This window comes from Semicossyphus pulcher, unplaced genomic scaffold (assembly GCF_022749685.1).
Source record: "Semicossyphus pulcher isolate SPU_LCO1_2020_fin unplaced genomic scaffold, fSemPul1.0.p SCAF_26, whole genome shotgun sequence".
NCBI lineage: Eukaryota > Metazoa > Chordata > Actinopteri > Labriformes > Labridae > Semicossyphus > Semicossyphus pulcher.
Window position 1 is genome coordinate 1,616,670 of NW_027211700.1, and position 22,392 is coordinate 1,639,061.

A 22,392-nucleotide genomic window follows, 5' to 3' on the forward strand; every position below is an offset into this window, starting at 1 on the left:
GGTGTTAGTTCAATGACATGTTCTTCCAAATTAGTTATTAATATTACCCCGACTAAACCTGCATGCAGGAATTTAAAAGGGACATAAACACAAACTGCTCTTCCCATTAATATCATTGGAGTGTAGCACAGATGTTATGGCATTGTCTTCACACCAAGACATTCAAGTTAGATATTTGAATATTAGTCATTAGTAGTTTTTAAACATGATTATAGAAAACAACAGGAACCAGGAAAAGGTTTTAACTAGCGTTGATAGTATGTTTTTTTCATGTATGTTAATTTATCAAAAAATGTTTATATTAATATGTGTATTTGGTGGTTCATTTTTGTCATTATATAAAATTATATCTGTCTTACTTCTTAAATTGTCAGCGTTCTGTGATGTTTTTGTGCTACATGCCCCTGCCAGTGTAAAAGTTAATATCGCAATAATTTAATGGTTTTGATTTACACTGTGCCAAAATACAACGCTTTATTGTCACAGGATGTTTTATTTTGTTAAATGTACTGACGTACGACGTACTCATTAACCCCGCCCCGGCTGTTACCCGATTGGTTTAACGAAAACGTTTCTGTGCTCTGATTGGCTCACCGTTACACAACACTTCCGCAAATCTAGTCTGTTTGTGTTTTGACGCTTTGGAGCTCTTCGGACCATCACAAGTCCATTTAGGACACAGTCAGCGTTCTGCACATCGGTTCGTAACTCACACCGTTTCTAAATGATGTTGTACAGAAACATGACAAATATATGTCCTGCGTCAAAGCTTTAACTGTGTCGATTTATCACTACAAGGTAGTTTGATCAGCTAATGCTAGCTAGCTAAATTAGCATCGGGGTCCTTATCTACAAATGTAACTTCAGCGTTAGCCAACAGCTGTATTGTGTTTACTTGGCAATTGTCACAATTGTTGGCCTTATTAGTCCGCTGGTTGCTGGTGGTGCAAGCTAGCAGAATACACACACAGGGTCTGTAACTGAGGCTAATACAGGCAAGCTTCTCACTGTGTTTATAAAGACAAATGTACAGTATCTCTAAGCATGGACCCACTGTTACCACCCTGTGTCTAATGTTGTTGACATGCTTGCATACTCGATGACCAGTGTTATATTAAGGTCTCCATCCATCCATACACTGTCAGTGGAGTTGTTAGCTCCTACTGAAAGAGATGAATACTGATCCTTGCCATGCCAAGTGTTTCAGTGCATCAAGACCTCGTGTCAGCAACATTGTTCATTTGAAGGTTAATCCGTGCAGTATAATGTTAATGTATGGCTTAAATGTGTGAGGATATGCAGCACATTTTCACTGGATGTCAGACTTATGTAGAAGGCACATGCTTCCATTCATTCTCCATCAATCCTTTCTGTGTTGAATGTTTAGGGCAGCTGATTCAAGCCCATGGTGCTGCTTCAGGATGTTGCTGTTGTATGAAAATGCATGATGATGCAAATTGTTACTTGATATTCTGTTCAATAGTCGGTGTCTAATTTGGGATGAAAAACATTAACACAAGTGATGAATGCTAGGACACCACCGCTTAAAACTACAGCTTCACACAGTGTGTAATGCAATGTGAGTGATTTGATCAAGCAGAGAAGTTCATCACCAAAGAGTTACTTGATGACAATTAATATTTAGTAATTTTTTTAAGTCATTAATAAAGCAAAAATTAAGAGTTTGCGTTTCTCTTCTTTGTGTAAAATATGAATCAATTGAGTGTCAAACATCAGTCAAAACATGGAGTCAGTTTCTTTGTCTCTGTGAAACTGTGAAGGTTTCTTTGCCTTTTTTTTTGCATTATGTTCGACTATACCAATAATTATATAATAATTATTATTAACTATACCAAGTAGAGCCCGACCACTATGGGATTGGTTTTACTGAAAAATGACTGATTACTTGGATATTGGCTGATGTACCTGCGTCCCTCTGTGACGTTGCACCGATATGACGTTGCAGTGGTACTCAGAGGCCTGTGCTGCTTTCTTTAACAAAGTACCTGTATCAGGCCCCGTGTCCACATAACGCCTTTTTCTGGCAGAAAAGTGCTGGCAGGGCGCTGGGATGAAGCGGTGTGCGGTGAGAGAAAAAATATTCAATAATATAATAGAAAATATGCTGCACATGGGTTTGGTTTCTATGACAACAATGAGTTTAACTTACTACACAGCTAGCAACAAGCTAACAATGCGTAAGGCGATAAAACAACACTTACAGCAACATTTAGTGTCCGGCCGATCTGCTCCAAGAAACGGCTTCTCGTCTCTATTGATCCTGTTTGTTTGTCATATGGACAGCTACAACAGAAAGGCCGAAACCGAAACAAGTTGCTCCTCCATGTTTGGTGGTAACCAGGGGGGCGAGTGGCGCCCCATCTGATTGGTTGTCTAAAAGAAAATGGGAGTGACAACAGTGATGCCTCTCTGAAAAGTTGAGGGATTTTCACCTTGAAACACTCGGAGCGGCAGCACAAAAACGTCGCAGCGCGCTGTCCTCATTGGGAACCTTAGTTCTCTGCTGTGATGTTCTGCTACATGTGCTGCAGACAGTGCTGAGAGCATTGTTAACTATTGAGTCAGAGCGCCCTCTGATGGACAAACTACCTGATGACACGTTTCATATTTTCATTCAAAGTTTTCATATGGACGCATATCAAAAAAACATATCCTCTCATTCTGATAGGGCAGACCCACACTGACTGATTATCTCAGCACATTGAAACACATGAGGTTTAACTCGCTCGTCATCCCCGTGGTAACTACTCACAGAAGATCTGATTTCATGCCGTGTTTGCATGCTGCAGAGCGATTTGTTCGTCGGTTCATGTCAGATCCAGAGTAAATAAATTAATTGTTTTGCTTGTATTCTGTTGTCCTGTTAAAAATCTCTTTGTGCCTCTTTTAGGGTAAAAAACAGGAGACAAAATGGCGTCAGACTCTCCACGCAGACCGAGTCGCTGTGCTGGAGGGGTTCTGGTGCGAGCACAAGCTGCTACGTAAGGACTGAAATCCCTAACACCCCCCATTTTTAATTACACACATATATTTACACACACAAATATACGGTCCTTATTATTGTCCATGAATGCATTATCATTAGAGATGACATGAGCTCTTTTCTGTCACAGGGAGCAGTCCTACATGGAAAGTGTGGTGACCTTCCTGCAGGATGTCGTCCCTCAGGTAACTTTCCTCGGTCATGTTTTCACTCACACTAAAAGCACAGTGTTAGCCAACTGTTAAATGTTTATGCAAGTTTCTTTTTTTAAGGGGTTATTTCTCTTACAGAAATGCTGGCAGACTAAATGGGGTTCACAGATTTTAGAGTAGACAGTACATGAGGTGTGTATGCTGGTGTTTGTGTCAGTCTCTTGTCTTTATTTCAAATCACAGGCGTACACCGGGGCTCCGCCCACTGACGAGAAGGAGAAAATCATTTGGGTTCGATTTGAGAAGGCCGACATCAACGGTACGTCTTCACCTGTCAGACTGCTAAAGTTTGGTTTGTTTGAGTGTTAAAAACAAGACGAGAGAGTTGTAACTGCACGCTCTTCTTTAAGAAGACGGACTGGTCTCTGTCTAAAAGGGCGATAAGAGTTTCTATGGTTAGTAGAGAATGTATAATATAAAACACAAGCTGCAGATGCATGATTGCATTTAGAAAATCTATTATCTATGCCGCTTATGTGGTTCAGGGTCGTGGGGGGCTGAGGCCTATCATTGGGCGAGAGGCGGGGTTACACCCTGGACAGGTCACCTGTCAATCACAGGGCTGACACATAGAGACAGACAACCTTTCACACAATCAAACCTACGGGCAATTTAGAGTCACCTATGAACCTAACGAGCATGTCTTTGGACTGTGGGAGGAAGCCGGAGTACCCGGAGGGAACCCACGCATGCACACTTCACTCTCCGTCCAAACCAGGACTCGAACCCGGAACCTTCTAGCGCCGTGCATGTGGATTCAAATTATGATATGAAACTGTGACACAAACCTAAAACTGAAGATGCAGAAGATCAAACCAACATACAACCAAAAACAAATGTAGCAAAGAGCTGTGAAGAGATGAAAACAGGATGTCCGTGGGTCCTTAAATGTCTCACACAGTGTGAAATCAGAGTTTTGGATTTTAAGCCTTAAAATGTCTTAAATACTTTGAAAAGTCTCCAAACTGATTGGCTTGATCATTGGCTTATGTTGATCCTTTGTCAAGTTGTTTTCACTTTTTTATTTTTTATTTTTGAAACAATATTTTATTAAGTTAACATAAAAGAAGAACATACAAATAACAATGACTACAGCAATAGCAATAATGTATAAATGTACTATTCAACAAAACTATCAAAAGATCGAAAGAAGAGAAAAATAAATAAATAAAAGTAAAAATAATTGTAATACAAATAAAACAGTAATAACAGAAGCACATAAAAACAAACAACTGAAAAAGCAGCAGCAGTGGTTGAGGACCTCAAGGTTGTTGTCACTTTTAATAACTTGTTGTCTCTTTTCAGTGTGTGTTTGGGAAAATAAAAATGTTGATCACGCTCTGACAAAACAAAAAAACTAAATGAAATTGAGTTGAGTTTATTTATCTCAAACAATCAACCACATAAAATTACATAATAAAAAAAACAAACAAACATAAACAGTTAAATCTTACAGTCGATATAAACAAAAAAAAAACACACCACAAGGGTTCGAGAAATTAACAACTTCCTTAAAGCTGTTTCTGTAAATGTTCTCTGGGTAAGTCCAGTTTTCTTTCAGACCCTCTCTTTTGCAGTGTGGAAATAACAACATAATAATGTTTAAAAGTTCACTTTTTAAATCCTGCAGAAACCCTGAGTACGTATGAAGGGGGGGGTGGGATAAAGGATAAAGCAGATGACTTAAAATGTGACATGTAACATGACAGTGTGCTGGATGTAAGCGATTGGTGGTTTGTTTGTCTTACATGATTCAACACTAAACCTTCCTGTATGTGTCACCTTCTGTCTGCACAGACGCGGCCCGAAACCCCGAGTTCCTGGAGATGCACAGCGGTACGACCGAGCCTCCTCTCTGCCTCATGATTGGCTACACTGACGGGATGCAGATCTGGAGTGTCTCTGTAAGTCACACACAGAAAGGGCCTGTTACTCTGACCAATGATTTATTATCTACCTGGACCGTTAAATTAAATGATGAGTTCAGATGGATCATACTCTGAAATATTTAGCCCCAGCTCTCTGAAGTCATCTCTACAATCAGTTTGTTGACTAGTTACAGCCAAATTATCTACAATGTGCTTTTATCAATGAACTCTTACAAGACTCGGCCTGTTCAGGACTGCTGAGGCTTACTCTTAACTTTAGGTGTTGAACTTTTGGACTCTCCATGTTTACTGACAGTCCTTTGATTGATTGTGTGATTGAATAATATAGACAGGCCTTCCTGGGTTGAAAGGCGTCCCTCTGGTCAGATCGTTTTCTGACCCTGCACATGTGAGGACACGTTCTCTGCCCAGACAAGTGGCTGAAACACCAAACAGTGAGGAGTCAGTTAAGAGGAGCTGTTAGGTCTCTGTGTCGTGGGGTTCATCAGCTGTATGGACTGACTGATTGATAGAGCAGTGACACACACTCCATAACATTAGCTTGTTTTAATCAAGGTTTCAGATTAAAATCGCCTCCTTTATTGAATTAATAATTATTTAATAAGTTAAATATTTATTTACTTCTTCAGTTATTTCTCCAGATTTATGCATAAATAACAAAACCTTTCTTTGCTGTCGTCCAATTTAAGTTTCACTCGAATTAAACAAAGTTTCACCTTTTATACTTTTATTCAGAGGTGTCAGAGTGTGTTTGTATGTAGGACAATTAAAGAGTGCTGATGAGTTATTTTGTGCTAAAGGACTTACATGTTTTAATCAATCACTAAATCAAACTTAATTATAGCACCGTTCAGACAGGTTAGTTAAATTTAAAGTGCTTCACAGATGACCGACAGTATTAATATCATAAACAGTAAAACAAGTTGAAGCAATGAACCACAGAAACATTAATGATACAAATAAAACAATAAAATAGTTGGATATACATTAAAAAACAGAATAATAAAAAAAGACGATAACAAGTGCATGAAGGTTAAGCTAATCAATAAATATGTCATGTTTTGAATCATGTCATCATTCACAGTGATCAGCATGTTTTCTCACTGTGTTGCAGTGTAGACGTTTGTCCACTAGGGGGCGGTGTTGACCACACTATGAACAGTGTTTGTTTCCAACAGTAGCACTGCACCTTCCAGTCAGGCCTGCTGAACTTCAGTGATAGATTCTAAAACAAAAGCAAGGTGTGAAGTAAACAAATAAACATGAATGGATGAACATGAGCTGTTTTTCGAGCGGGCGGTGATTGATGAGTGATTGAGGTCATACAGCTGTTCTGTGGCAGACGATGAAAGAGTTGCCTTCAGACCTCAGCCAGGTGGAGCTGACTAAAGAAGCAGAAGAGGAAGAAGATATACTATTTAAAGAAATTAAAGTTTTCACTCTGTTATGATTAGAAACATGCTGCACACGCTCTGTTGGTTTCATTCTTTCAGTTTCTATGATCAGCAACGAGGAGTCAATTAATTCAGTACAAGCAGGTGTAGCAGCGGCTACAGGACGGCTCATCAACACGAAGTCTGAATTAAACTTACACGCATGAATATTAATGTTTGATACCAGCTCTGAGCATTATTTAAACAATAATAATAATAAAAAGCCTGTGATATATTTTAATAAGAATATCAGGGAAATAAATCATATTAATAAACTTTATTTATTATTACTATTATTTAACTTTATTTAAGTTCTTTTCAAAGAGGAAAATATCTGAACGTAGCTCCTCACAAGGAAATAGACTAAATGAATAATCTTAAAATTAAGATGGACAATAAACCAACGTCATTAAAATTTGTTAAAATAGAAGAAAATATAAAAATTAAGTTTATAACAAAGAGAAAAATAAAACCTCGGAATTAACAATATTATTCATTATATTGTATTAATAGTATTCAGTGGTTTTATTTCTAGATTTAAGAATTAGAATACAAAGACTTTAAAATCAAGTAAAATACAACATTTTAAAAGAAGTGCAGCAGTGCATACATGTGAGAGTTACACAATGCAGCTTCATGCTGATTTTAAATCATCTCTCTGTTAGCACAGGACGGGAGGCCAGTCAGAGGCAGAGGAATATTTCTCACTTCTCATTTAAGTTTTCTCTGCAGGGTTATTTTGTTATCGATTGATGGAGGATTGATCAGGTAGCATGTTTGATGTTGTGTCCGCTCCTTGTAAACACGATGAACAAACTAAACTTAGTCCTTTGATAATGTTCGATGCATGAGCTGCAGATCAGCGCTCCTGTTTCAGTGTGGCCACAAGAGGGAGCCCTTCTGATGAGATGATTAAAGGAGTGATTCTGGTTAACTCACAGGTCAGCTATCATCAATCATATATTAAAAAGAAAAACAAATGGTTACAAACTCTCTCTGGTTGTTGTTTTTGCGAGCTGCGTGCTGAAAGTCAACATGTTCTTATGATTGGGCCGATGCTCAGCCCCAGAACTCCTCCCAAACCAAATGTGCAACATGTCTTATTTTGAAAATGCATTTCTTTAAAGTCAAAATGTTGGAAAATCATTAGAGGCTGTTGTCTGCTCTCTGACTTAACAAATTGCCTACAAAGGCTTCGCTCACCGAGTATCGGCTTTCATGTCGGGGCTGTCACTGAAACATGCAAACTTCACATACATCCTGTGAGATCTAAACACACCAGAGTCCTTAATCAGTCTCTTTATAAACAGTCACAGGCCCCGGGGAAGAGGACGCACTCTTATTTTACCCGTGAACGCTGTGATGTGGCGACTTTCCTGTTGTTGGAGGAGATGATTACAGCTGTTTGAGCCGCACTACACACACCCGGTCAGAATAGAAGTCTGCTGAGATGAACCTGACACGTTTGTGAATCACACAGCGCCGTTCGCCTTGTTTTCACACGCTCTCCTTCCTCTTTGTTTCTCTTTCACTTTAGAAAGTTTACGGGTAATGCTGGCTTGTGCTTTTTCGCAGGGTTTAAAGTAAGCACTGAAGGTGCCCCGCTCTCTGCCTCTTGAGTGGCCCGTGAAGTGTTTGTGACAGTTGCTAAGCCGACACCCTCCGTAATGGCCCAGCAGAGCACGGACGTACACGTGTGCGCACACACTTTCACACGCTGCTGAGACGGGGACTTGCGACTGGTTGTATGGATGCTGACAGAGCTGTTTAGGCGATGTAGATTACTGTCGCCTCACGCCGGAGAGGTGTCATCTGCAGCCGCCTGATAGGAGGCAGAGTGTGGTCGACTAATTGTCTGTCTGCGTACGTGTCGAGGTGAAATGACCTCCTTGGAGGAAAAGTGTCTGCAGAAAGTGTCGGTGGATGTGCAGCAGACCTGGAGCTGTATTAGTCTTCTTCCAGACTTAAGAGATATTAATGCGTGACTTCAGATGTTTATTTAACACTCGGCTTGGAGTTGTAAACCGGTTTCACTGTATTCCATGGTACGATATTGACTTCTACCTCAAATACACTTTTATCGCCTCTCTTTGTGTACTTTTTTTTCACTGTATCGCAATCAATCGAGTAATCCAACCTCGCAGAGAAATGTCTAAATCCCAAAAGCAGACTAAAAAAGGCGTTAATATGGAGGATGCAGCCGGGAAAGACGTTAGCATGGCTGCGCTAGCCAGCTTGCTAGAGAACCACATGGAGGCTCTCTCTACCAAATTCAAGTCTGCCATCTCTGCCCTTGAATCCAAAATTGACCTGGTGCAAGCGACTATATCCGACCACGGACGGCGTATTTCTTTTCTGGACTCTCGCTCGGTGAACGCCTGTTGTCTTATGAGGCTACGTGCACAGAACTAGTCGGCAACAACGCTAAGCTACGGGCTAAAGCCGCGAACCTCGAAGCCCGAAGCTGCCGCAACAACATCCACATCACTTATTCTTCCTCCTCAGTGCTGCTTAAACTTGCCTTGAAGTTTCTTTAAGTTCCAAGCAGTGTGGATAGATTATACTGTTCGTGTGGATAACAGATTGACATGAAAGTGTCCTGAAAACAGAGATTAAATAGAAAGTTAATGAGAAAAAATATGTGCATGTAAGAATAAAATATGTGCATTTATCAGCAGCACAGTCGGTCAGAGGAGGAGAAAAGATCTGCATGTTTGGTATCGGAAACAATCCAATGCATCCCAACAAGTGTCCTAGACGATATTCCTTCATCCTCACTGTTTGTAGCTGACACCACATCAGCTGTCGGTGAACGAGTGAAATGTTTGATTTTAAATGAAAAAACGCTTAAAATAACCACGTTTATCTTAAAACTCAAACATCACAGGCTGCATGTGATGGAAGCTCCCGAACAAGCACCTGTTACTGCGTGATCCCTGAAGCACCTGCTCCCTACAAACCCTCCAATATGTCCGGCACTGTGTTAGCGAGCGGCCTCACTTGTGAATATGGCCCAGATATCTGTTCACAGCTTATGGCATTACATCTGAGAGATTAAAACAGAAGAGCAGACACTGCGATTCCACAGAAACCGTCCGAGCCAGCAAATGAAATGAATATAATGAATAACAGCGCGCAGGGAAAACAACTCTGAAAAAGCAATTTGGCATATTGCATACGCAGGGCCGCTAATGTAATGGTGGGAATGTTGTTGATGGCAGTGGATGTCACACAGAGCCATGTAAGGCGAGGATGAGCGGCGGGGTAATGCACAATAACCCGGCGCATTAACCTCCCGCCCTCCCCCTGCTCATTTTAATCCAGCAAATTCCATTATTCCCGCTCGCAGGTCCATTTGCCTGTATAGGAATCCAACCCTGCTGCCAACCTCCTTTTATTCCTGCTATCAGTGCTCGTAGAACCTGCTCGTGTCTCCAGTGTTAATCCACCACCGCCGGGCCCCAAGCACTTTGAATAAAAAACACAGCTCCAAATCCGCCACTTTGCAAAGGCTACTAATTGCACAAAAGAGCGATCATCCCCTCAGATGGGTTTAAAGACTTAAAACAAACAGATTAAAGCACTCGTAAAGTGATAATGCAGGCTTCGCTGTAATTTAACGCACAGAAGAATAACAGAAGTGGGCCATTCTGCACTTAGAACAATGTGCCGCTACACACGCCAGACACCGCCACACAAAACCACTCACACCATTGACCTAATACACCAGCAGCACATATGAACGCATGAAGCCTAAACTGGGCCAGAAACACACACACACACACACACACACACACACATCCATTAAAGTGCTTCAAACTGTGGCAGCATTTCCTCGGTAATAAAGACCAGAAATAAGCAAAGTTTAAATCCTCTCCAACAGAGTGGCCTTTATCCTTAAATGTAAGTGTAGCCTGTGAAAATGTGCCGGCGTGCACTTGTTTGATCTGTGGAGCGCGCTGACGGACTCAAAGTTCACAGCAACAATGTTTGTCTGTGTAAGTGTCACTTTTATGTGCACTGTTGTGTTTTGTAACACTTCAGTAATTGGCTACATGTTGGTAAATCTGCGTGTGACTCTTCAGTACTTTAAGTTGCTTTGTTGTCATCAGAGTGAATGATGAAGTGAAAATTAAATGCCAGCTAAGATGATTATCTGCCAAGAAATGTGTTTGTAAAGCATTTCAATCTGGCATCAAATGTTTGAGTCTGATTTCTTCTCCTGTTTGTCTCCTGAAATCTTGTTGTGCTGCTGTGTGTTAAGATTAAATTAAACGGTGATTTTAGTGACCATGAAGAGTTTAGCAGAGAAACATTTTGTCATATTGGTTGGAAACATGACCTGTAGTCGATGTGAGGGCGGCACCATTATGGCCAAAATGATATTAATGATTTTAGGAGCATTTCTTGTTGTACTTTCACATTTAAAGCCTCTGTGAGGAGTTTTTAGATGGTTATGAAACAGAAATTAATTCTGATGACTCTATCTGACCTACAAAAGTAAACCAGACCATCAGCGACTACATTGATTATTTCTATATAGTTATTTTTAATGCCTGAACCTGCTGGCGGGGGGGCGGGTGTCAGACGAAGTGATTAACTGCACGCTGCCTCAGGGCCCGATCAGACAGAGCACGTTTCAGCAGCTGGGGGCTTTTTCGTCATTGTTTTCAATGAGAGGCTTTTTGTGTGTTTTTGAGGAAACGCTCCGAGCGCCTCCGAACTTCAACTCGAAGCAGAAAAGTGCCCGACATCATGGGCATTTTTTCTCATTGTCCAATCGGATGAAAGGAGAGGCGGGGCTTCTGTCAGTACACAACATAACGGTTAGGTTAATGACAGCTATGATTCGGTGGTTGCTTTAACAACAGTAGAAAAACAGGCGCTCCGAGCTGATCTGTTAGTAGGCTTCAACAAAAAAGGCAGTGCGGTGCGCCTCGCGTTTTACAGCCTGTAAAACTCTGCTGTCTGATCGGGCCCTTAGGGGATGGAAACTTAGGCTTTGTTTACATTTTGCAGGGCACAGATTCAAAGTGAGTGATACACACGGCTGTTACAGAAAGCAGGGTGAGCACGTACAGGACAAAATCAGCGACGAGAGAAGAGGTACTGCTCTGTCCACAGGGGGCGCCAAAATCAACACGCGGTGTTTCGGTTTAACGAGTGACTCGCTCTCTTCCTGCTTTAGCGTAACAACAAGAGCTCGAACACGACACGTTTACACTGACAGCATTTCAAAGACGTAACAGAGAAGTTTATTTTTAGATCACAATGAAACACAACAAAGAGGCATTCACAAGGACAGCTTCGGATCCCCTTCACGTTGTCAACAGCTGCTGTAACCACGACAACCACAGTCGCATTCGGCTGAAAGTCGCCAGTTAACATGGTCACTCTTTGAACCGAAACACCGCTCTCCAAATAAACAAGACTGATATTACCGAATGCCAAACTTCAAAATACAGTCCATGAACCAATGGGTGACGTTGTAGTGGCTACGTTCACTCCATGGTTGACACTCTTTACTAACATATTGTTCATACAGCAAAACATGAAAGAAAAAAAGCCCATGATTTAGTCATAAGTTCCCCAAACAAAGCCCTCGACACTGACAACATTTAGACTAAAAACTGGGACACGACTCCGACACTGAAATGTTTATATCATCTGAACTTTACAGAGTTCATTTATACAGGTATATAAAATAGTGTATTTAAACATTGAGGCTGAAAAAGCTGCTTTAAAAAGTTTTTAATAGAAAACTCCTCTGTGGATGCAAACACTGAATTCACAAAGTCAATAAAGAGTATAAAAAGTTTTGTGTTGGTTTCAGTCAGAGTCAAAGAGTCGAGTCAGTTCACGACAACTTTTACGTTTGTTTTACATTAAAACACACCAGAAGTGACCTCCTGACACCTGCTCATACATTCAAGATGTCCGTTTTCGTGGAGGTGGTGATGGACGAGTTTTAGATGCATGAAAGCAGCCTGCTGAGGACACACAGGGCATGTTTGGAGCCAAACAATCGGAGACATGCCCAAACGCTCAGGAGCTGACTTGCTACCTTGACTGCAGAAGGTTTATGAGGTGGTCAAACAGGGTTTAGGGGGAAATCAATCTTTGGAGGGTGTAAGCTCTGTTGGAAACACTGCTGAGAGAGTTTGTTATGCTAACAGTCCGACTGGGACGGAGGCATCATGAGCTCCTGCCCACTTGGCATTAGCCCGTCTCCCCGGCCCGGCCCTGCTGGCTCTGCCACAGTACGTGTAGGCAGCTCGTTTGCATCGCCGTGCCGCTGGCTCTTTTATTCTGTGCTCGGTGGATTTTACTCTGTGGCTTGGCTGGGACTTCAACCAGCGGACCGCCCTTGTTCCCCCCTCCCCTCTCCCTCCCACCCTCCCCCTGTCCCTTTCACACAGTTGGAACAGATTATTTTCCTTACAGTGTGAACAGATAAATGTTTGTCCTTGTGCTTTTGTTGTTCTGCAGAAATCCCCGAGGCTTTTGTCCTTCATGGCTATTTCAGACTTTATTTTATCGAGAACATGAACTTGAGTCCTTGTCCCAATGTGCACTTATTAAGACCAAATGAAGGTGCTGTTATCTGAGACACTCTGTATAAGACAGCAAAAGGCAGTGATGACGTTAGAGTGACACCTGAGAACACAACAGGGCATATGGAGACATGCAGACAACCTCCATAGATCATCACGTTTTTAAGCTTAACTTTATCACTTTTGTTTGTCTGTATTATTGAGTGCAAAAAGGGTATTTTTCTCTAATACAGCACATATGATAACTTGATTTGTGTTTCAGCTGGCAGGGGAAGCCCAGGAGCTGTTCTCGGTACGACACGGTCCTGTGCGAGCTGCGCGCATCCTGCCGGCGCCTCATATCAGTGAGTATCTTTCTCAGTATGGAACACTCTAAAACACATACTGCAGATATTCAAATGAAACCTTGATCAGTACTCCACTTATTATTTTAAATTGGTGATATTATCTAGACTTTTGGTGTAACATGCTGCATCAGCTCCATCAATGGTTCTCCAGCCTAACAGCTCCCTTTGAGATCCTTTGTTGTGCTCGTTGGTGTTTTAAAAGACGTTTCAGCCTCGTCCTTCTTTCATTCACAACACTTCTTGTAAGTTTACTTTGTAGAAACAACTGTAATAACTTTCACTTTAATATTGCTACATGACTAAATGTCAAATTATTCCTTAAACTTCCCATGAAATCTAAATATATGTGTTTTTATCACGTTTGTCTTTTGCTGGTTGTCACATAAAGCTCTGGAAAAACACAAGAGACTAATGTAGAAATCTGTTCTCCTCTGATTCTTCTATTTACAGGTTTGTGTTTGTGGGAAATAAACTGTAGTTTTATTGTAAACAACTTTTCTTCTTCCAAATCAAATCTTCTCACTGAGGTCTTTTATGTTCAGGAAATGTCGACTGGTTTAGAAGCCAAAAGATGTTTTTCAGAGCTCGAATAATCAAAGAAACAAGTTCATGTTGAAACAACAGAATGTTTTAACTCAGGAAGAGTTCAGAGGTCAGTGTTTGGTGAATAACCTGGTACAGCTCTCATGCATCTCTGCATGCTCTCCTCCAGTCTGTCACAGTGCTGCTGGGTGACGTTCGGCCGCTCTTGGAGCAGCTCACTTTTGTTCGCTGGCTTGTGACCGTCCATCTTCCTCTTGATCACATTCAGGAGGTTTTCAGTGGTTCACATCTGGACTGGGCCGGCCGTGACATGAAGAGAGAGATGCTGATTTAAGGAACATTTAGAGCGGGCTCTTAATCTTTTCTGGAGCTGTACATACACAGACAAAAATGTCTTTTAGAAATATAGTTAAAGTTATTTTAGAATTTTTCTTATCCTGAAAAATCTTAAAAATGTTTAAAAAAAAAAAAAGCACAGGACCTACGAGCTGTTTGAAATATGTGCTATTAACTAATGTTAACGCAAATCCATATCCACGCTCGTGCTTCCCTTCCTGTTTTAGAGGAGGCACGCTAACACGCAGAATCAAACAGCTCTCTGGTTGCTGTTTCACAGGACTTCTAAGCAAGCGTCTCTTTTACGGCAGCACAAGAAGAAAAGAGTTGCACCTCTGTGTGCTCTCTGCTTTGTTTGTAACTTCTTCATCCTCTAACGTGGACAGGATGTGGCAGAACAACACACCTCCTTATGAAGTCTTATTTAAAGGATCCTTACTTCCAGGACGACTTCAAAACGTCCTTCCTGGAACACAAACCCGCTGGTTAACTTGATTTCAGCATTCAAGGTCGACACTTAAAATTAAATCTCGTATGGCACATCCTAATGCAGTTTTGGGTTGTGGGCTTTCTAAGTGGCGTTATATCATTAAAATTAAAGAGTGCTTGCTGCTGCCTCATCCTAATGTTAAAGTCAATGTGCGATTAGTGTTGGCCTGCTCTCAGTCAGCGGTGGCGAGCCTCTGAAGTCTGAGCATTACTGCTGCCAAAGCTCGGCTGGAAACTGCGCTCAGAAATCTCCCTCTAACTCTCCTAAATCTACATGTTCTCTTTAAGGTTCTTTAATACTTTGTTTTGGTAAACACGCATGTCTCGTTCTCTGTTTACATTTGTTAACTCAAACTTATTCCACGTGTTTTCTCAGAATTCGTCCTCCTCAAACTGTTTCTGAAGCCGCCTGAAGTCTTTTTAGACCCCAGCACATTAAAAATGAATCAAACTTTGTGTCAGTCTGTGTTGAAATAGTAACGAGACAAAATGACAGCTGCAGTTATGCAAGGTGACGTTTCAAATAGAACAGGAAGAGATACCAGTTCTTCTGTCAATAAAGAATCATGTGATGCTGACGGAGGACGTGTTGCGTTAACAGTCAGGGACAAAAGGCATTTTGGGAAAGCAGAAGCCGACAAGAACGGTTGGAGAAATGTGGGAACGTTAAATATTAGATTACACAGATCATCAATAATTAACCCTTTGGATTGCATCAACTAACAGAGGAAGAATATTTGAGATTGGATTCCTTCAGCGTTTCTTCTCCTCCTCCTGACTGGCTCCATGATCCTTCTCCTCCTCCTGACTGCTCCATGATCCTTCTCCTTCTCCTGACTGGCTCCATGATCCTTCTCCTTCTCCTGACTGGCTCCATGATCCTTCTCCTTCTCCTGACTGGCTCCATGATCCTTCTCCTTCTCCTGACTGCTCCATGATCCTTCTCCTCCTCCTGACTGGCTCCATGATCCTTCTCCTCCTCCTGACTGGCTCCATGATCCTTCTCCTTCTCCTGACTGGCTCCATGATCCTTCTCCTTCTCCTGACTGCTCCATGATCCTTCTCCTCCTCCTGACTGGCTCCATGATCCTTCTCCTTCTCCTGACTGGCTCCATGATCCTTCTCCTCCTCCTGACTGCTCCATGATCCTTCTCCTCCTCCTGACTGGCTCCATGATCCTTCTCCTCCTCCTGACTGGCTCCATGATCCTTCTCCTTCTCCTGACTGGCTCCATGATCCTTCTCCTTCTCCTGACTGGCTCCATGATTCTTCTCCTCCTCCTGACTGGCTCCATGATCCTCCGGACTTTAAAGGAGTCTGTCAGTGTGTTTCCATCCAGATTTTTTATGCACATTTTTTATTCATGCATAAAAACTAAATGGAAACAACCCAAATTTTAACAAAGATATCACAAAGATTTTATGCATGGCTGAGATGGTAAAGTTTGACTTTCAAAAAGTGAACACCCCCAGATGTGCTCTGTATCTCAATAACCCTGCGTGCCTACTGGAGTTGAGTGATCTACCAGGAGCTGGTTCTCAGACATCGAGGCTGCTGCTGGTTTGTGTTTCATGTTGCCTGTATGATAAAGACTGGCCCATCTCAGCAGTATACCTGGCCATGCGTCAACGTCACCATCTAGGGTTCTAAATGGCTCCAGCAACAACAGTAAGGAAGTGAGATCTAATAACAGATCAGGCCTAAATATACAGCTCCAGAAAAGATTAAGAGCCCGCTCCAAATGTTCCTTAAATCAGCATCTCTCTCTTCATGTCATGGCCGGCCCAGTCCAGATGTGAACCACTGAAAACCCTTCTGAATGTGATGAAGAGGAAGACGGACGGTCACAAGCCATCGAACAAAGCCGAGCTGCTCCAAGAGCGGCCGAACGTCACCCAGCAGCTCTGAGACAGGCTGGAGGAGAGCGTGCAGAGATGCATGAGAGTTAAACATAAGTACTCTGTTGTTTCATCATGAACATGAACTTGTTTTCTTTGCATTATTCTTGTTTTTAAAGATTTTAAAAACAGGAATAATGTTTGTTTTTAAAGGTGCTGTATAAATAAAGTTATAATTATTATTATTATTATTAACATTATTATCATTCCAGCTCAGAAAAACATCTTTTTTTGCATCTTTTTATTATCTTGACAAGTTGTGATTTTCTGCACATAAAAGACCAACATGAGAACTTTTGATTTGGAAGCAGGAGAAATGTTGTTTACAATAAAACTAAAGTTGATTTTACACAAACACAAATCTATAACTAGTAGAACGAACTATGGGGGATTTTTAGTTTAATACAGAATTTTCCAAACCTACAAAAGTAAAAAAAACAATTGTGCTTTTATAAGCGTGGTGTCGCTTTGTTTATACTGTGTTTGATTAACAAGTCGCAGATCTTCCAGTTCCTTTTGTTGCTGCTCAGATTCACCAAACTTCAACCCGAGGACACGTCTAAAGAGATCTCACACGTGGAAACATCTGCATAGGTTGACAGGGCCTTTATTTAAAGACTAACAAATATAACGCCCTTCTTAGACGTGCAATGCTATGAATGACCTTGCAGTGTGAGTACAGACTTGACACTGTCAGTGGCTCTATCAGGAAATCATCGCCTGAACTTCTCTTGTAGAAAATAAGAGTCATAGTTTCCCCGTCCCTTACCAACATTTCACAAAAATGATATGTTAATCCTCTCCCTGAAAATGATACTGTTAATATTAACATGGTTCCTTGTAGCTTCACATGCTTCCATTTATTATCTCTCATCATCGTGAAAGAGTCCAGTGACGACAAACAAATGTTTCACTGCTTCTTGTTCAGGCGGTGGAAAGTTGAACGCAGCATGCATACCAGTGTTCACATCCTCACAGCCGTGGTGCCAATGCTTTAGCTGTTCCGCTGATTAGTTCCTCTGCAGACATGAAGTTTAGGTTTCATCTCTGCAGGTGTCAATCAGTGCTGTGAAAGCTGCCATAAAGGCTCGCTGGTTTGTGGCATTTTGTTCAGTGAGAAAAACGCCTTTTTGTTCTCCGTCCGTGTTCCGGTCTTTTGGCAGATTTCAACAACGCACAATGGCAGCATTTGAAGAGCGCTGGAAGTGGATGAAAGCAAACCACAGTAATAAGAAGCAGCAGATAGCCCCGACACATGAGGGGAGCGATTCTCCTCAGCAGAAAATAAATTTGAATTGTACGACTGAAGGGAAGGACACTGATTGCAATCTGTTAGGGCGCAAACAGTGTTGCACTGTGGTGAGCCATTAAAAGGCCAATTGTCTGGGATGTGAGGCCGTGGGTGGGCGGACTGAGAACGACCCGAAAATAGGTGTCGATTCTAAAAAGGCAAGGTTCCCCTCTCCTAGAATAGAGAGGGAAGTTCTGGTGTTCCAAAGGGGAGTAACTGCGTTTATCCGCATCCTCTCTGGAGTTTACAACCTATGTGAACTTCCGTTAGCTTGGAAAATGAGGCGACATTATTCCCATGATTCATTATGAGCATTGAGGAAATAGCTCTATATTAAAACATGTCCTCAGGGTGGGCAGTATGGAAACATATGATCACAATGACTTCCTCTTTACAGATCAACATATCATTTGATAATGTTGCCAGTTTAAAGAGGATCCTGACAACGTTAAATTAACGACGAATTGACGAAGACCGACTTTTTTTGTGCTCAAGTTGTTTAGCTTTACTCTTTTTTTAAAGTTAAGATGGTAAAAGCAACTTAACTAAATAATGCAGGTTCACGTGTTTCTCTGCACTCTTTGATGGACACAGCATGTCCAAGGGGGCTGCAAGCTGAGCTACTGCCAACGTAAGCTCAGGTTTTATGTTAGAAGTTCATCCGTCACAAGCTTTCTATCCGGAGCGAATTATCCACGAGGTCTCCTTCACTCTAAAACAAACACACCTGGAGAATTAAACTAGTAAAAAACACTGAATGAAGCTGTTTCATGTTAAAAATGATTGTTTCCCTGAAACTCCGCGTGGACAGGATATCAGCAGGGGCTGCGTGCTGAGCAGCCACGTGTACGTTTTCAGCTAAGGATAGTAAATCTCGGTCTAGGTTTCTACTGAGAGCTTGGAGGGGCTTCGAGGGCTGCGAGCCGAGCTGCTGCTAACTCAGCTTGTTTCTCTCCTAACTTCCAGATGTCCAGTGACTAAAATCCTTCATCTGGTGAAAGATGTAGTATAACCCTACCAAAATCTTAACATTTTTGTTGACATGAAATGAAACATTAAAAAATTAGGGGTGCCGGTTTGCCTCGGCGGCGTGTCCCATGTGCAGGGGCTACGGCCGTGGATGCGGCGGCCCCTGGGTTTGGGTCCCAGCCTCGTCCCTTTGCCTCCTCACTCTCACTTTCACGATGCTATCCACTATCCTCTCTCTCTCTCAATAAAGGCTTAAAAGGCCAAATACAAATACATTAAATAGGTATTTGTGTGGGAATGTTTTAAATGTGTGGTGCAAGTTAAAAACTGCAGACTGACCGGCTGTCATTTCTTTTTTCAGCTGTGTGATAGGCTACACTTTGGATGCTCCCACACTGTCAAAGTAATTATATGATCTTTAACAATAATCATGTTGTCTTTAATGTTTCAGGCCGTGGTATTATATTATCTAAACATGCGCCCATCCCTTCTGTTACATTCAAACATGGGAAGCTGCAGTACTTATTATAAATACTGTCCATCGCTGTGGTAATCAAACAAAAGTCTCTCTATCCATATGATGTTGCATTTTTCCCCCCAGAAAGTTTATTTTGGTAAACGTGCCATTTCACTAAGTCTCCGAGAGTCATATTTATGTAACGGCTCAATATCTTTACTGCGAATGATGTCTGATGACGGACACATGAAAGAAGAAAAGGATCCTGTCGGGAGTGTTAAAGGCTGGTAGGAAAGGCACATTTACTCTCACGCCATACCACAGGAACTCGGGCTGATTACTGTCAAGCCTCAAATTACAGTCTTCTAAAGGGTAACATCTTCTTCAATCCAAGCGCCCCCATCCCCTCAATCCCCTGATCCTCCGTCCGTCTTCAAGAATGAGACAATCAGGGAAAATATGGGATCAGTCTGCTTAATGCAACATGTTTTTGTAAATACGCCTGCCTGAGTTTTTGCCAGACTGTAATCGCCCCAAAACAAACAAGAAGGTCGGAAGAAATCTTACTCGCTTCGACTAAACTTTGGAGAATAATAATTATTCTTTTTTCATATTTATGTTTCGGAGAAAGACATTTTTAGAACAACTTAGACCGTGAAGGACCTGAAAAGGGCAGAACACCAAAGCCTTGATGTGAATAATGTGGTCTCTACATTCTGGCTGTTAAGCAGAGTTGCTGACGAACTTGCAAATAAGTCCTTATTTTGGAAAAAGAACGTTCCTTCATCCAAAATGTTTCGTGACCATAATTGAATTACAGGGCAACAGTAGTAATGTAATCAGCACGTTTCCTGTCATGGTAATAGGCTGCCTGTTAAATGAGGGTGAGCAGCACTGGAGGCCTCACATGTTCGTTTAAAGAATGTCCCTCTTTGTTGTGTGCACATCTTTCTGTTTCTCATCTGCCACTTTCTATGACTCGCCTTCCTCCGCAGGTCCTCTGAAGACGGACAGTTTCGCCGACAAGAGGCCCCTCCTGGGAGTTTGCAAGAGCACAGGGTCCTCTGGGTGAGTTCACGTGTCATAATAAAGCTGACATCACCTCCTCTCTCAACAGGATCTTAAGTCATCGGCTGTCTTCTACCATGTGCCACCGTATGACTCTATGTTCCAACCAAACACTAAAGCAGTTGCTGTCGCTGATTAGCCATCAACCTCATCAAAGACGTATTAGTTCCTGCCATTTTATTTAACTGCAATGGGACTCTTTGATTTTTTAGGTCCAGTGTAGAAAAATGTAGAAATGTAGATGTAGAAAAAGTGCTTTATCTGAAGCATACGAACTGAAAACAGAAAGGGGCCTTGAATTAAGCCATGTGGGACACCAAAAGTAATGTGTGTTAAAGAATAGATGTTTCCAACTGTCATAGGATGTGTCCTTCAAGCTAACTGGTTTGTAGCTGGTTTCTTATCCTTGTTAGGTTATATAAAGATCTGGTGATCGATTGAATATATTTTGTAGAATCATTCAATAAGAAAAACTAGCTAAGGAGAAGAGACACTGAGTCGGACTGACAATATTGAGATAGTTAACAGCTTTTCCTCTCTGTCTGTGTTGTATTAACTCTCTTCTTTTGTCTCTTTGGACAAAAAAAGCATCTGCTAAATGAAATTGTTAAATGAAATTGTAACATTGTAACATACTGGGGTTAAAATAATCCTTTGACATGTTTTTAGCTAGCTGGAGTCATTCTGTTAGTGGGCGTGGTTTTCAACGTATCATGTGATGCTCTCTGTCTTTATTGGCATGAAAGTTACAACTCCGACTGAGTGTTTATTTGAGGCTTGACCTCCTGCTCTTTTCCAATAACAGTGAATTAATGCTTCGAACAAGTTGATTTGCTCGGTGATTGACAGGATAGAGGAAATTATTTGTTGCTGAAATGATGCAGATTGATCCAGTTGAACGGAGAGATGAGCATCAGGGAACTATTCTGACACGTGCAGAGACAACAGAAGGATAGAAGTCTCTGTGCTGTTGGAATGACCCATTGTCTGTAGAAAGTGCAGAAGGGAGTGGAAAGTGTTTAGCGCTTTGCAATGTTATGGAGCACAAATCCTGCATCTGAAAGCAATTTACTCTTAATAATATGAGCCATCAAAGGACACCAAACTTAGTATTATAAACCCTTCACATGAACCCAGCTGGAGCTGAGCCAGTGACGTGGGCTTAGTGACTGTGAATCATCGATTGTTTGTGGCACTATTGTTGGAATTCGAGCAGTACCTGAACGCCCCATGGGCAGACAGAAAATGAGATTGAACAGATGTGTAGATGCCGAGGATTGTCGGAGTTTGCACTGGGAATGTCATGTCTTTGTTCTGTGGATTTAAAGAGCGACAGACCCCAAGGCATCTTACACTCGCCCTCTCCGTACCCCTCCCCTCCTCCATGTGCTGCTTCTGCAGAGCAACACAAAATTTAACTCAATATATCCTCCCGGGGAAATGAAATAAGGAAGTCTGTCTTCAGCTGGGCCTCGATGGAGACCACCTTCTTGATGTTTTCCAGGGACTGCATGCCCCTGTCTCTCTGACGCCGCTGCCGTTGCTTCTGCTTTTCCTATGTCCTTGCTGACACTGAGACAGGCAGCGCTTTGACGGTTTGGCGAATCATCCAGGCGTCGCTCGACACTAATGCTGAAAACATGCGCTGTGTTGAAAAGCAGAAACCCTGACCTCTGGCTGAATGGCACGGCTTGGTTCTTCCCCCTTCAGAAGTGCTTTGTAAATAACACTCTGGTCAAAGACGAAAAGGAAAAAGGCTTCCGGGTGCGGCGCAGTACTTTCCATTGGGCCTGTTCATAAACTTACTAAGGTCCTCACACAATTTTTAGCATATAATCATTTTGAAATAACAGCTTTTGTTAACCACCAAAAAGGATGCCGTCTTGACACTTAAATGGAAAA

At 41.8% G+C, this 22,392-nt stretch overlaps 1 protein-coding gene across 1 annotated transcript in view; it reads left to right on the top strand.

Moving 5' to 3' along the window:
* Positions 1 to 637: 637 nt before the first annotated feature.
* bcas3 (BCAS3 microtubule associated cell migration factor) overlaps positions 638 to 22,392 on the top strand; it is a 347,859-nt gene continuing 326,104 nt past the window's right edge. Inside the window, exons 1-7 of the mRNA XM_069676560.1 lie at positions 638 to 700; positions 2,912 to 3,002; positions 3,135 to 3,189; positions 3,400 to 3,475; positions 5,014 to 5,120; positions 13,355 to 13,436; positions 20,418 to 20,490. Coding sequence (XP_069532661.1) covers positions 2,932 to 3,002; positions 3,135 to 3,189; positions 3,400 to 3,475; positions 5,014 to 5,120; positions 13,355 to 13,436; positions 20,418 to 20,490 — 464 coding nt within the window. The 5' untranslated portion in view covers positions 638 to 700; positions 2,912 to 2,931. The remainder of the gene's footprint in view (positions 701 to 2,911; positions 3,003 to 3,134; positions 3,190 to 3,399; positions 3,476 to 5,013; positions 5,121 to 13,354; positions 13,437 to 20,417; positions 20,491 to 22,392) is intronic.